This window comes from Carcharodon carcharias, chromosome 13 (assembly GCF_017639515.1).
Source record: "Carcharodon carcharias isolate sCarCar2 chromosome 13, sCarCar2.pri, whole genome shotgun sequence".
NCBI lineage: Eukaryota > Metazoa > Chordata > Chondrichthyes > Lamniformes > Lamnidae > Carcharodon > Carcharodon carcharias.
Window position 1 is genome coordinate 119,629,437 of NC_054479.1, and position 13,801 is coordinate 119,643,237.

The 13,801-nt window shown below is 39.8% G+C and overlaps 1 protein-coding gene across 1 annotated transcript in view; it reads right to left on the minus strand.

The window, feature by feature from the left end:
- The window catches only part of dnajc2 (DnaJ (Hsp40) homolog, subfamily C, member 2), a 42,461-nt gene that overhangs the window by 5,747 nt on the left and 22,913 nt on the right, over positions 1–13,801 (minus strand). The window contains exons 8-12 of the mRNA XM_041202916.1: positions 13,157–13,248; positions 10,343–10,464; positions 7,985–8,134; positions 2,164–2,252; positions 1,195–1,264 (exon numbers count right to left, since the gene is read on the minus strand). Of these exons, the coding sequence (XP_041058850.1) occupies positions 1,195–1,264; positions 2,164–2,252; positions 7,985–8,134; positions 10,343–10,464; positions 13,157–13,248 (523 nt within the window). The remainder of the gene's footprint in view (positions 1–1,194; positions 1,265–2,163; positions 2,253–7,984; positions 8,135–10,342; positions 10,465–13,156; positions 13,249–13,801) is intronic.

A 13,801-nucleotide genomic window follows, 5' to 3' on the forward strand; every position in this document is an offset into this window, starting at 1 on the left:
AGGCAACAACCTGATAAATCTCCTCTGCACTCTCTCTACTGCAAACACATCCTTTCTATAATGCAGATTCCAGAACAGCACACAGTACTCTAGCTGTGACCTAACCAGCGTTTTATACCGTTCCAGCATAACCTTCCTGTTCTTATATTCTATGCCTTGGCTAATAAAGGCAAGTATCCCCATATGCCTACTTAACCACCTTATCTACCTGCCCCACTACCTTAAAGGACCGGTGGATATGCACACCAAAGTCCCTCTGATCCTTGGTACTTCCCAGGGTCCTACCATTCATCGTGTATTCCTGTGCCTTGTTTGTCCTGCCCAAGTGCATCACCTCACACTTATCTGGATTAAATTCCATTTGCCACTGACCAGCCTATCTATATCCTCCTGTAATCTAAGGCTATCCTCCTCACTATTTACCACCCCACCAATTTCGTGTCATCCACGAACTTACTGATCAACCCTCCATTCTTCTTGCCATTATTGCCATTTAGAAAAAGAGACACCATGGAATGGCAACACAAAAGGCACTACAAGTACTTGTAAAAGAAAGTAACCTGTTCCCAACCACCAAATGATTTTATTGCCCGGCGCTTTTGGTGGCAAGTAGGTGGCATACATGAATTATTTTTGTATGATCAAACACAAAGCAAACTGAAGCTCAGATAATTAAGGTATGTAAATAAAAAAAAAACCCTAAGACACATGCACAGACCAACAGGAAAAAATGTTAAACTTTGCTTGCAACAATCACAAGTTTGAGTCAGTGCCTAACACTAGTTACATTTAGTGTATTACTACTATTTTGCTGGGAGTGCAGTTGGAGAAAGATTTCTTAATTAAATTCATACACATTTCACTGTGATGTTCTTAAACTGAACTGCTCCCACCAGTATCAGCAACAGTGTTTCTCTACCCCCTCCACCCCACCCCGTCTTACAAAACTCTCTTCAAACACAATCCAAATTTGAAAGCACAGATGTAGTACTGCCATGGAGTTGAAGTACAGATCAGTTGGCAGAATAGGCTCAAGGGGCTGGCTGAATAGCCTGCACTACTGTTTCATCCAGCAAATATTATGGATCATAAGCAAAAGGTCATCAGACAAATGTTAACTCTGCTCCTCTCTCCGCAGATGCTGCCTGATCTGCTGGGCGCTTCTAGTATTTTCTGTTTTTTTATAGATCATACCTGTTTCTCTATCTCAGCTTGGCCTTCATCCCTTGTACTTGATGCAAGTACTTCATTTAAGGCTTGCAGGCTGGAAAGAAATAAGACATGAAAACACATTGAAACCTACTAAATAAAATGCTGTGGTCAGGTTTTCTGGGGCTGATTGTAATACTGTTGGCCCTTAATGTTACAGACGTACTTATGGGTGGAATTAATCCAGTCCTTGAATGGACACAAATATAAAAAGTGCAAAATTAACACTTACTCAGCGGGGGCGGGGTGACTATTAAAGTTTGTGCATGTATGTTAAAACTCTCCCCCCTCCCAGCCCTGAAAATCAATTTGCATTTGTATAACATCTTTAAACTGAAAAAAAATCACTCCATTAAGTGCTCTGGAGGCATACTCAAACAAAATTGACTAATTCAAAGAAGCAGCTATTAGTAGGGGTGACCAAAAGCTTGGTCAGGGTTTCAAGGAGAATGCTAAAAGGAGGAGAAAGGGTTGTAAATGGTGATGGAATTCCTATGGAAGGTCAGAGAAAAGAAAATGCACAAAACATGGATAAAGATAAACATGATAAGCAGCAAATGGGTTTAAGAGAAGGAGCGAGGGGTGATGTTAGAGGTGTCAGTCTTTGTGACAGAGGAGATATAGGGTGGGGAGCTCAGCTCAGGCTGTGGACATTCTGGTTCAACTTGAAACAATGGCCAGGGAGAGGGATTGAAGTTGTGGCATAGGCAAAAGTACTAAAACATCATTTTATGCTCTAATTTCAGATTTTCAGTATTTGTATTACTTTTTTTATTCATAGTTTTTGTTCCTATCAAGGAAGAACTGAGGGAAATCCTGAATTACATCTCTTCCAAATATACTTCAGAGAGACCACGAGCATAAGTATGAACTTAAATTTTAAAAATAAATTGAAAGCAAACTATTCACCTGGAATTACGAAGATAAGGAATTTTAAAATAAAAGGATATTTACCTCATCAGTTCAAGTCGATCACAGAGTTTCTCCACATCCTCCATCATTTTCACATTTTCAGTATGATCATCAGTGAAGTAGTTCCAATTCTTTGAAAATAAAAAAGTCTTTCATCTTTACAATACAGTAATCAGACTGGAAAGTCCAATGATTTAAGTCAGCATTGATTATAACTACAGATGCCAATGGCGCTGATGTTGTATAGTTCTCAGAACTACTTGTACAGTGGTGGCAGCAGTACATACAGAACATGGATAGCAGGGCATGATTTCAAGACAAAAGCTGAATGCTAAGTACACTAGCTAGCCAACACAGCCATAAAAACAAATCAATGGCACAAATCTCAATCCCTCATTAGCTGTCAGCCAAGGCAGTGGGTGATGCTGCTACATTTAGTCTTGAGCATGTCACCTCTAAAGGGGGCAGGTGGGCGAGGGGAATAAATCAGCTGGTTCCCACTTCTGATCCCTATCCTATCAGAGAACGGATAGAGGTGTGGATAGCATGAGGCTCAATAATTCTGCCCCTAAACAGCCAACTAACATTTCTGAGCTTCTGGTAAAGAATCACATCCTAGAAACTTTATCCAAGTATGAGGACACAATATAAAACTAGCTTGAAGTGATGCACTAATTTAAAGCCCCAAAGACACTGCCCTCTTTATAATAAATTTCAAGACATTCTTTTTTGTGTCTATCAATAAGTTTTTAAAAGCCTTACTTTAGTTGTGATCAGTCTGCAAGCTGTGGATGATGTAATGTCAGTTTATTTTTCTTAAACAGTTTGCAGGTGGACAAAAATATCTCCTGCTCTTTATAGTAAGGGTGAAAAAAGTAGACATAAGCTGAGCCAGTGATGATTTTATGGTCTAGATTTTCCAAATTCTTATTGTAAACTGATAGCTGAACAATGAATACAAATATGTGATACTACTGGATGTTTGGCAACAAATATGGTGATTTATTGAAAAGCATCTTTATATCCAATTATCAATTATGGAGTACAGTATGTAGTTCTTGTCTGGTTACCTAATTATGGGAAGGTGTTCATTACTTTTGAAATGGTACAGAGAAAGGGAGACAAAGACAATTCTAGATATTAAATTAAGTTTATAAAAAGGGTGAAAGAAGGTGGGGTTGATTTCTATTGAAAAGAGGAATCTCATAAAACCTTAAATAGGTAACCTCAGATATAGGGAGGGGAAAAATCAACAAATTTGATAGACGCAAATTTTTCTTAATGGTGAAGGGCTTGAACACAATTAAAATGAGGAAGATAAGTCACTTTAATTTACACAAAGGGTAAAAGCTGTGCACAAAGTTAGAAATGAGGTATTGAAACTGACATAAATCAGCTCAAGAAAACAGTAAATGCATTTCTGGAAAGAGCAAAGAGGGAGATACGGTGATTTGATGAGAAAAGTACTGGGAGAGATTGGACATGTTTGAACAGCCTTTTTGTTGTTGCCAAAAATTCCCAAAAAGGCAAGACATAACTGGAAAAGTGTGTCCAAGACAATTCACAAATATTTGAGATAGATGCTAAACAATGAAAGAAGAGGCCAGAAAGGGTGATTGAAGGCTAAGTTAAAGATAGATTTTGAAAAGGTTTTTAAAGAAAGAGCTGCAGAGGTAAAGGGAAAGGAATATAGTAGCTGTAGCCTAACCAGATGAAGGGAAGATGCACAGAAGGCATAAGTTAGAGCATTCAGAAAGGTATTTAGGGCTGGAGCAGATTGTGAAGATTTTACAGGACAGGAAACGGTCATTCTAAGCCTATTTTGTTTGTGCTGTTGTGGTCTCGGCAGAGTATAAATCAAGTGGAGCAAGGGCATGAAGTGTCAGATAGATAGAGATGAGGATTTTGAATTATTATTCACGGCACTGAAGTCAGGGAGATGGGTGAGTTCAGAATTGAATTTTGGACAAGTTGGAATATAAGGAGGGCAGGGAATGGGAAAACAGGAAAGGAGTGTTGCAGAGTCAAGTCCACACATGACAAAGGCACATAATATAGATTTCAATGGTAAAAGACTGAGGTAGCAGTGGAGGTGGACAATGCTGTAGTTGTGGATGTACACAGCCTTGATGACAATCAAGGACATGAGATTTAAAGCTCAGCTTGTGGCTTTACAGGGCACCAAAATTTTGAGCCAAGTGTGCAATGGGAAAGGGGAAGAGGTCAGTAATGTGAGTAGAATTTGTAGCAGGGGTCAAAGACAATCGCTTCAGTCTTCCAGATATTGTGACTCATTCAAGACTTGATATCATACAAGCCATCTCCATGCTGGCAAAGTACAAAAGAAGCAGCAGAGAGATGGATAAAAGCAAAGAACTGCGGATGCTGGAAACCTAAAACAAAAATACCTGGAAAAACTCAGCAGGTCTGGCAGCATCGGCAGAGAAGAGCACAGTTGACGTTTTGAATCCTCATGACCCTTCAACAGAATCTTCTGTTGAATGGTCATGAGGACTCAAAACGTCAACTGTGCTCTTCTCTGCCGATGCTACAAGACCTGCTGAGTTTTTCCAGGTGTTTCTGTTTTTGTAGCGGAGAGATGGAGTTGGGTATTAACAAATACAAGCCAGGTGAAAGCTGACCCAGTGCTTTCAAATATGTCAGTAAGGAGCAATGTGCAAATAATAAAAAGCAAGTTAAGGTTACTTGAGGTGATGATAGGTGGAAGCAAAGAAAAGCCGAGAAAAGCTGGAAATGGATGGGCCATAGTTAGATATGAAATGAATCATAAAAGGCTAGTCTCATGGGTAGCAGAGGAGAGACATTGTTGCATGATGGCATGGTCAAATCATAAGGGATATTGTTTAAAGGTCAGAAAAGACCAGGAGGGATAATTTCAATTTAAATCACATCCATTTGTCTTGGGAGACTGCACCCAAGGTGCTTGTCACTTCTGTATTGAACATCGTCTGTTGTGGCTGTGGAGACCAATTCATGAGTGGTAGTCCCTTCCACAGCTGGCACAGATAAACAGCATTCACCTGAGGTCAACAGGTGTTTTTTTTCCTTCCAGCAGACTCACTTTTCCACCGTCTAGTCACTTCTTTTATCCTTTGCTTTTTCCAGGATCTTCCTGACTGCTTGTCTCCAAGCGCTCCTGTCAGCAGCAAGAACTTCCCTTGCATCGAATCCAATCCCTGTCAATTTGAAGTCCCGCTTGCAGACATCCTTGTATCACAGATGTGGGTGACATTTTAGTTTTGTGCCAATAGTAAGCTCGCCATAGAACATGTCTTTGGCTCGCATGACCCAGCAAATAGAGTTGCCACTGGCTCAAGGAGGCAAACACTTTGGCCTTCCAAATGTTGATCGTCAGTCCAAACTCTTTGCATTCCCAGGGGAACTAATCTACAAGCTGTTGCAAGTGGACTTCAGTGTGGGATGCCAGCGTGACGTCATCAGCAAACAGCAACTCATGGCCTAGGGCATTATGTACTTTGGTCTTGGTGCGCAGTCGTCAAGTTGAACAGCTTCCCGTCAGCTCTCGCATGCCAGTAGATACCATCATTTGAATCACCAAAAGCATACAATAGCAGCATGGTGAAAAATATGCCAAAGAGAGTTGGCACCAGGACGCAGTCCTGCTTTGCCCCACTGCTGATCTTGAAAGGCTCCCATGATGCTCCATTGTAACTGACAAAACTGTGTATATGTTCTAGTGGAAATAAGAAATGTTGTCCAGGCCGGCAGCCTATTTTCTACAGCAGTTTAAAGAGTCCATCTCTGCCAACAAGGTTATAAAGACAATGTAGAGTGGTCTGTGCTGCTTGCGGCATTTTTGTAACTGCCAAAGTGAGAAAATGTCAACTGTCAATCTGCCAGATCTGAAGCTGCATTGAGACTCAAGGCAGATACATGATGCTGCCAGAGTCTGCAATCTGGTCAGAGCAACGTGGGCAAAGGCCTTCCCCACAATACTTAATAAGGAAATGCCTTATAATTGTTACAGTCACTGCAATCCCCTTTGCTTTTGTACAAGGTGACTATTTTTGCATCACGCTCGTTTTGAGGCACAAATGTTTGCTTTCAGCAGAGACACAAAAGTTCATGGAGAAGCTGCAGCAATGCTGGTTTTCCACTTTTGATGATTTAAAGTGGAACGCCATCATTTCCCTTGGGCTTTACCACTGGCTAGACGGTCAATGACCTTGTTGAGCTCTGCTATAGTGGGTTCACCGTCCAGCTCCTCCATAAAAGGAAAATCTGGAATGGCACTGACACTTCTTCAGTGACAACTTCAGTGATAATGCATGATATTGAATTATAAAGAAGATCATTCATGACTTTGGCTAAGGCTGTTTCAGTGCTTTGATAAGGGGTGAAGCAGGATTAGAGGGAGGGGTGAGCATGCAGCTGGAAAGCAACATGTTCAATAACTTAGGAAAATGAGATTAGAGATGGGTTGATATTTAAATAAAACAGACAAATCAAAAATGGGTCATTTGGAAGAGGATGATAATGCAACATTGGTTTTGATGAGCAGTAGAATGATGCTAGAGGAAAGGGAACCAATAACAATATCTGCTGGAATGGGAGCCAGGAAGATGAGCTGGATGGTCAGGAGTCAAGTGGGGAGAGAATCAAGAGAGCAGAAGTTACATCTCATTAGTTGAACTTGGCGAGGGTGGTGGGGGATTAATGAGCTGGACGAAGAAACAAAAAAAAAAAACCTCTGAAGATACCTGAACTAAAACGTGTAAAAGATAGTGCACGGAAACCAGTTTGACACAGACGTCACTAAAAAGTTTGTCATACAAGTTCATGAAGTGACTATCCAGAAAAAAGATTTATCCTATCAAAATCCTTAAAGCTGGTTTTGGCTTTTAAATAGCTGGTAATGCTGTTTCACAATGCATTAATTAGGTTTCAAATATCATGTTTTGCAATTTGCCAACTGTAATTGTAGATGATATATTAGGTTTAATGATAGCATGTAGGCATATCACGTCACAAACAACACAGTAACTGAAACCAACATCTGGTGAGAAGTGGAAAGTGAGAGAATAGAAGCCTGGGGGCAATACAAATTTACAAGAGAAGGGATGTGGAAATCACCTGTAAAGCAAAAACTCAGCTGTCTAAAGATTGGCATGTAATGACTGTTGGAATAATTCTAAAGGACAATAATATACACCCAGGGATCAGGAATAATATCTATAGAGAAAATTGAGGGTGGATTCATGATTAAATCAATGAACTATACATTAAGAAATGGACAGAAGGAGGATTAATGGATTAGCAGGGACAGAAAAACAAAAGACTGGAAAACCATTTGTTCAACTGCTGCCCAAATGGCAGAGAGCAGAAACAGTAACAAAGTCTGGTCAGATTAAATATATTTTGTTTGGCTTTTCTACGTCAAATAGAGCAATTGCTGTTCTTTGAGATTAGTAGGTAGGAGCTGAAGAAATAAGAGTTTTTAGCTCAGTGTAAACAGCATGCTTCTTTGTTGCTTGCACTTCAAAGGATATTTGATAAAGTATATGCTAATCTCAATTGTGGTAATATGTTGATTGAGGGAGATCACATTAGAATACCTTACAAAGTGCCATTTATATAAAAAAGCTATTTTGGATTTTTTTAAAAATCATCATGGTCCTCATGCTGTGAAAACTATAGGGTAACATTTCTCGGTTTACCTGCTCCCTAATCAGACTTGGTTTCTAGGAATATATACCCAATAATCACACGCTCAGCTCCCCATGATTTTCCACCTATTAATTTTCTGAAAATTATCTTTATATTCACAATGAAAGCCACAGAACTGACCAGCTACACCAACTAAAATAATAGTGCATCATACCTTACAGACTGTACGCAGCTTTTGCCTTTCTTTCTTAATTGCTTTCTTCTGTATTTCCTTTTCCTTCTTTGTTTGCAAGGCCTGCTGTCTGGCTTCTTCTTCTTCTTTCTCTTTGGCCAAGCGGGCAACTTCTAATTCAGCCTGCTTTTGCTTTATTGGAAATAAAAAAACAGAAGTATTTTGAACGACTTTCTAAATAGAACAAAATGCTGATGTAAGGTGGTTTGTGCAAGTAAAATTTATTCGTGCATAATAGATTCCTAAACCTGATATCAGTTTAACTGAAAAATCCCAAATTAAATAACAAAATACAGGGAAATGAACCATGTATTTCAAATTATAACAATATTAGTGCCTGAAAATTTATAATTTTGTAAATATTTAGGATAAAAATAATATAAAAGTACTCAAAATTTACAAGAGTGCTGGATATAATATTGGCCTGTATTTATTTAATCAGGTACAATGGCTGGAACCAATTTCCGACTCTACTCAGTTCCTTCACAATGCAACCAGCTGCGTTATACTTCCGCACCTGTACAGGGTCATTTCATGCAATATTAGTGTGTTTTTATATGATGTCCTTCATTCATGCATCTGTGATGGTCTGGGTCTGGTTCATTGATTTACGATATTGATCAGCACAAATGATGAAAGCAGACTTGTATTTTATATGGTGCTTTTCGTGATCTCAAGTTATCCCAAAGCACATTACAACCAATTAAGTACTTTTGACGCATTCACTGAGTGATGTAGCAAAGCACGCCAGGCCATGTCTGTCCAGCAGAGGCCCACAGACAGCAATGAGATAATGAATTTTAAAATCTGTTTTAAGAGATGTTGGTTGAAAGATACATGTTGGCCTAGACACCTTGGTGAACTCCACTACCTCAGATGGTGCTTTAGGATCTTTTATACTCATCTGATAGGGCAGATGTCTCAGTTTATCCTCTTATCTGAAAAACGGCACTTCCAAAAGTGCAACACTCCCTCAGTACTGTATTGAAATGGCAGCCTAGACTGTGCACTCAAGGTTCCTGATGCTGAGCGCCACCAGAAGTTGCAGCAAAGTTATTGGTTTAGGAGACCTTTTCTACCTAGATTGGAAGTCTGGATAATAACGTGCAAACTATCCCAAGAACATGTTTTATCAAGAATGGAACTCATTTGGTTTTATGGCTCAAATGGCCTAAGTCATAAATATATACTATAAATACTCTGATATACCTATTGACAATGAATTAATTAATGGCCAGATTGAAAACATGGTATAAAGGAAGGGTGTGAGCTTAGTTTGGATTAGTATTCATTTCCCATCCCTAACTACCCTTGAGAAGATGATAATGAGCCAACTTCTTGACCACAGCAATCCATGTGATGTAGGCACACCCAATGGGTGGGGGGGGGGGGGTGCTGGTTTGGTGGTGGGGGTGGAGTTCCAGACTTCTAACCCAGTAATGATGAAGGAATGTCGATGTAGATCCAAGTCAGGATGGTGTGTGACTTGGAAGGGAACCTGCAGGTGGTGATGTCCCCATGTGCTTGCCATCCTTGCCCTTGTGAAGTTGTGGCTTTGCAAGGTGCTGTTGAAGAAGCCTTGGCGAGTTGTTACATTTGTTAAAATGGATCCCTTGCCTTCTAATACATTTCTTAGCCAGCTGGTAGCTGAAATGTAAAGATTCCAAGACAAACCTAAGGCATGTTTTTTGGTCACAAAGGAGTTATATTTTAAGACATTTTTTGATCCAATTTGAAATCTTTGCAACAAAAACTACTGACTAATGATAGTGGGAGACTTTACACTGTTACTATCCTATCCCATATGGTCTACATTAGGATAATTAAAGGGTGGAAAGGGGTAAGGGGAGTGTGTTTAGGGGAATTTTCTTGATCAGTATGCTTCCAGTTCAACAAAGGAGGAGGCATTGCTAGAATTGGTTCTGGGGATTGAGGGTGGTCAAGTGTCAGCAAGGGAGCATTTAGAGAACAGTGATTATAGTATCATATTAGCTATGGAAAAGGACAAGCAGCAATTAAAGTAGAAATATTTAATCGAAGGAGGACCACTTTTAGTGAAGTGAGAATTGATTTGTACTGGGTAAATTGGAATCAGATTAGCTGGCCAAATTGTAACAGAACATGTTTAAAGAGGAGAATGCTTGGGTATATTCAAGGTTTGTTCCCCATGGGGGGAATGGTAGGGCAACCAAAGCCAGAGATAAAATACCTTCCTGCACTGACAATTCTGGTATAGTGCGATTTTCTCACGTGACATTTGTTTTTAAATTATTTGAGCAGAAATCGAGTTGTAACATATTCAAAATTAAACCGCAGACATTACCAGCTTTTAATCCTTACTTTCTCTTTTTCTTCCTGTTCTTTTCTTTTTGCTTCAGCTTTTGCTTTCTTTTCTGCTTCTTTCCTTGCCTTTTCTTCTTCTTTAAACTTTTTTATTCTAGGATCACAGCTGTAAGCAGTGTCTGTCAAGCAAATCACCACAAAAAAGTTGTATTTGGCATTTTATTATACAGGATTTCTTTGGTATAAACTGACAATATACGTTCACGTATGATAGCCTTACGGACCAACACTCACCACAATCAAACCCAACAAAAGTAAGAAACAGATACTATAAATTCTTTTGAAGGGGAATTAGGTGGTGGGGGGCGTTCCTAACTGCTGTGCTAAGTGACCTGTGCCAACACTGTACTCACCCTCCTCGATCACAGGAGATCATTGAAGCGCTTACGGCACTGCACCCATGTGCGCCTCACCACATCATGGGAGCTCACCCTGGATGGCACCTCCTCCCAGGCATTTTTGGTGAGGGGTTTGGGGGAGGGGCTCCTCCTCCTCCTATTCCTATCCCTGGGGAGGATATTAAAGGGAAGGGTTGTGCACAGCAGTACATTTAGGCTGAGCCATGTGAAGACACAGACTCAATGAGGGTTCAATGACCTTTCCCTGTGCTGTACCAATCTATGATTCTAAAATGGGTGAAGTTGTTACATGACTGTCCATTTCCTTTTAACCATCTGAAATGAACACATTGGTTACAAAAAATATCAAGTGCACTGAACAAAAATGATCATATTGAAATTAATATGTATTAGAAGGCACTTTTGTATAGCACTATCACGTCTTGAAATGCTTCACAATAGTGAATTGTTTTAACCACCATGTAAACACGACAACTAAAGGTCCTATGATTAGCTAAGTGACACTAGTTCAGTTAGGAATATTGATGACCAGGACGCTGGAAGAACTCTATGCTTCATCAAATAATGCCACTTAGGTCCACTTGAATAAGCCATTTAATGTCACATTGGAGATTCTTTCCTTTTACACAACACAGCAGACTGTACTGCATTGAAGTATCAGCTCATAGATGCGCAAAGATCCTGGGGTAGGATTTCAACTACAGATTTCGGACTCAGGCAACATTACTACCAACTAAGTGAAGCAGATATGCAGCACTTTTGCAGTTTGTTCCTAAAGCTTGTCCATCCCTTACTTAGTAGTACAAGAAAATGTCCCTTTAGAAACAGCTTACCTTCATATACTGAATATCTTTCTAGTATATTTACCATTATAAGGGCTAAACAAATAATTGACCCATCAGAGACTACAAAACTATCTTTCCACTTTAATCATGTTCAATCATGGATTTGAGCACTGAAGAACAGGTCCCCAAGACTGATGCAATACATATAATACCCCAGTTACTTAACTGTTGCCACCTGCAAACCTGAAATATGATATCCACGATTCATACAAAAATTGTGTCTATAGATTAGTGTTTAACTAGTTCTAGTCCTTTCTCAATCTAGAGAAATCCATGCCTTATTCCACTATTTATTCACCTTACCTGGTTCTTTTATTTTCATTTATTCATACACGGAATGTGGGTGTCACTGGCAAAACCAACATTTATTACTCATTCTAATTACCCCAAGAGGTGGTGGTGAGCTGTCTTCTTGAACTGCTGCAGTTCATGTTGTGTGGGTACACCCACAGTGCTGTTAGGTAGGGAGGTCCAAGATTTTGACCCAGTAACAATGAAGGAACAGTGATATATTTCCAAATCACCATGGTGTGTGATGTAAAGGGAAACTTGGAGGTAGCAGTGTTCCCATATGCTGCTGCCCTTGTCCTTCTAGGTCATAGAGTTGGTGGATTTAGGAGGTTATGGCAAAGCAATTTTAGTGAATTACTGCAGTGCATCTTGGCACATACTGCTATCACTCTGCACTGGCAGTGAAGGGAGTGAATATTTAACATGGTGAATGGCGTGTCAATCAAGCAGGCAGCTTTGGCCTGAATGGTGTCTGTTTCTTGAGTGTTGTTGAAGCTGCACAAATTCCAGGTAAATGAAAAGTATTTATCATACTCTTGACTTGTGCCTTGTGGATAGTGGAAAGAGTCAGGGGGGGTCAGGAGCTCAGTCATTCACCACAGAATATCTAGCCCCTGACCTGATGTAGCAACACATATCTATGCCACTGGTTTCAAGTTTCTGGTCAATGGTGGCTCGCAGGATATTGATGGTGGGGGATTCAGCAATGGTAATGCCTCTCTTGTTGAAGATGGTCATCGTCTAACAGTTTTGTGGCACAAGTGTTACTTACCGCTTATCAGCCCGAACATAAATGCTGTCCAGGTCTTGCTGCATGTGCACACACTGATTGCTTCATTATCTGAGGAGTTGTGAATGGAACTAAACACAAATCGTTAGCAAAAATCCTCACTCCTGACCTTGTGATGGAGGGAAGGTAATTGATGAAGCAGAAGATGATTTTTGGGCCTAGGACACTTCCCCGAGGAACTGCTGCAGCAATGACCTGGAGCTGAGATGACTGACCTCCAACTATATTCCTTTGTGCCAGGCATGATTACAGCCAATGAACAGTCTACCCCCAATTCCTAGTTACTTCAATTTTACTCGGGCTCCTTGATGCCACACTCAGTCAAAGGCTGCCTAATGTAATGAAGCTCAAAGAGCTCATCCGTCATGCTTTAAATTAACCAGTAATTCAGATGAAACAATTAAATAAACAGCACAGGAAACATTTTACACGTGAAAAAAATTGAACTAGCAGGTAATTCAAATTCAAAGCAACTTCCAATTAACAGGAGCTTGTAAAGAAGTTTTGAAAAATCATTTCAAGTTACCAACTAGTGTCCTTATCCTATTCATTTCTTCTTTCTTTCTTTGTGCTCGAGCTGCTCTGTTCTGCTTCTCAATCCACTTTCTCTCATCTCGGCTGCAAACAGAAATATCACAAAGTATTAGGACTATATTATTGATGTTCTTGAATCCTTGAGAGAGTTTGGACAGGGTTCCAAACTATGTTGAGTTTGTGCTGAAACAATTCAATCTCTAAGTGCAGCTGTACATATAGCTCTCAGAACTGCAAGCTATACAGAGTCATCAGACTTGCAAAGTTGGACCAAAAAAATTATAAATGGAACAACAGTAGAATCTACTAAATTATAAACAGAAAAACACGGCATGTCAAACTGCTTCAAGCTTTGACAATTCAAGATATGACCAGCTGGAAAAAGCAAACTATGTTTAATGGGCGGCTTTTGCAAAAACAATTAGGAAAAATACCTTTCACATTAAAAACAAATCATGTCCTTTCACAATTGCTATTAGATGTAGATGCTAGTTAACACATAACAGTATTGATAGAGCAAGGAATGGGATTGAGCCAAGTATAAATCAGGCTTGGGGTGGCATTGAGGTGTTCTAACATACAATGACATAGATTGGAATGACTCTTGTTTATGCCTGTTAATTCTCACTTGGTAAGT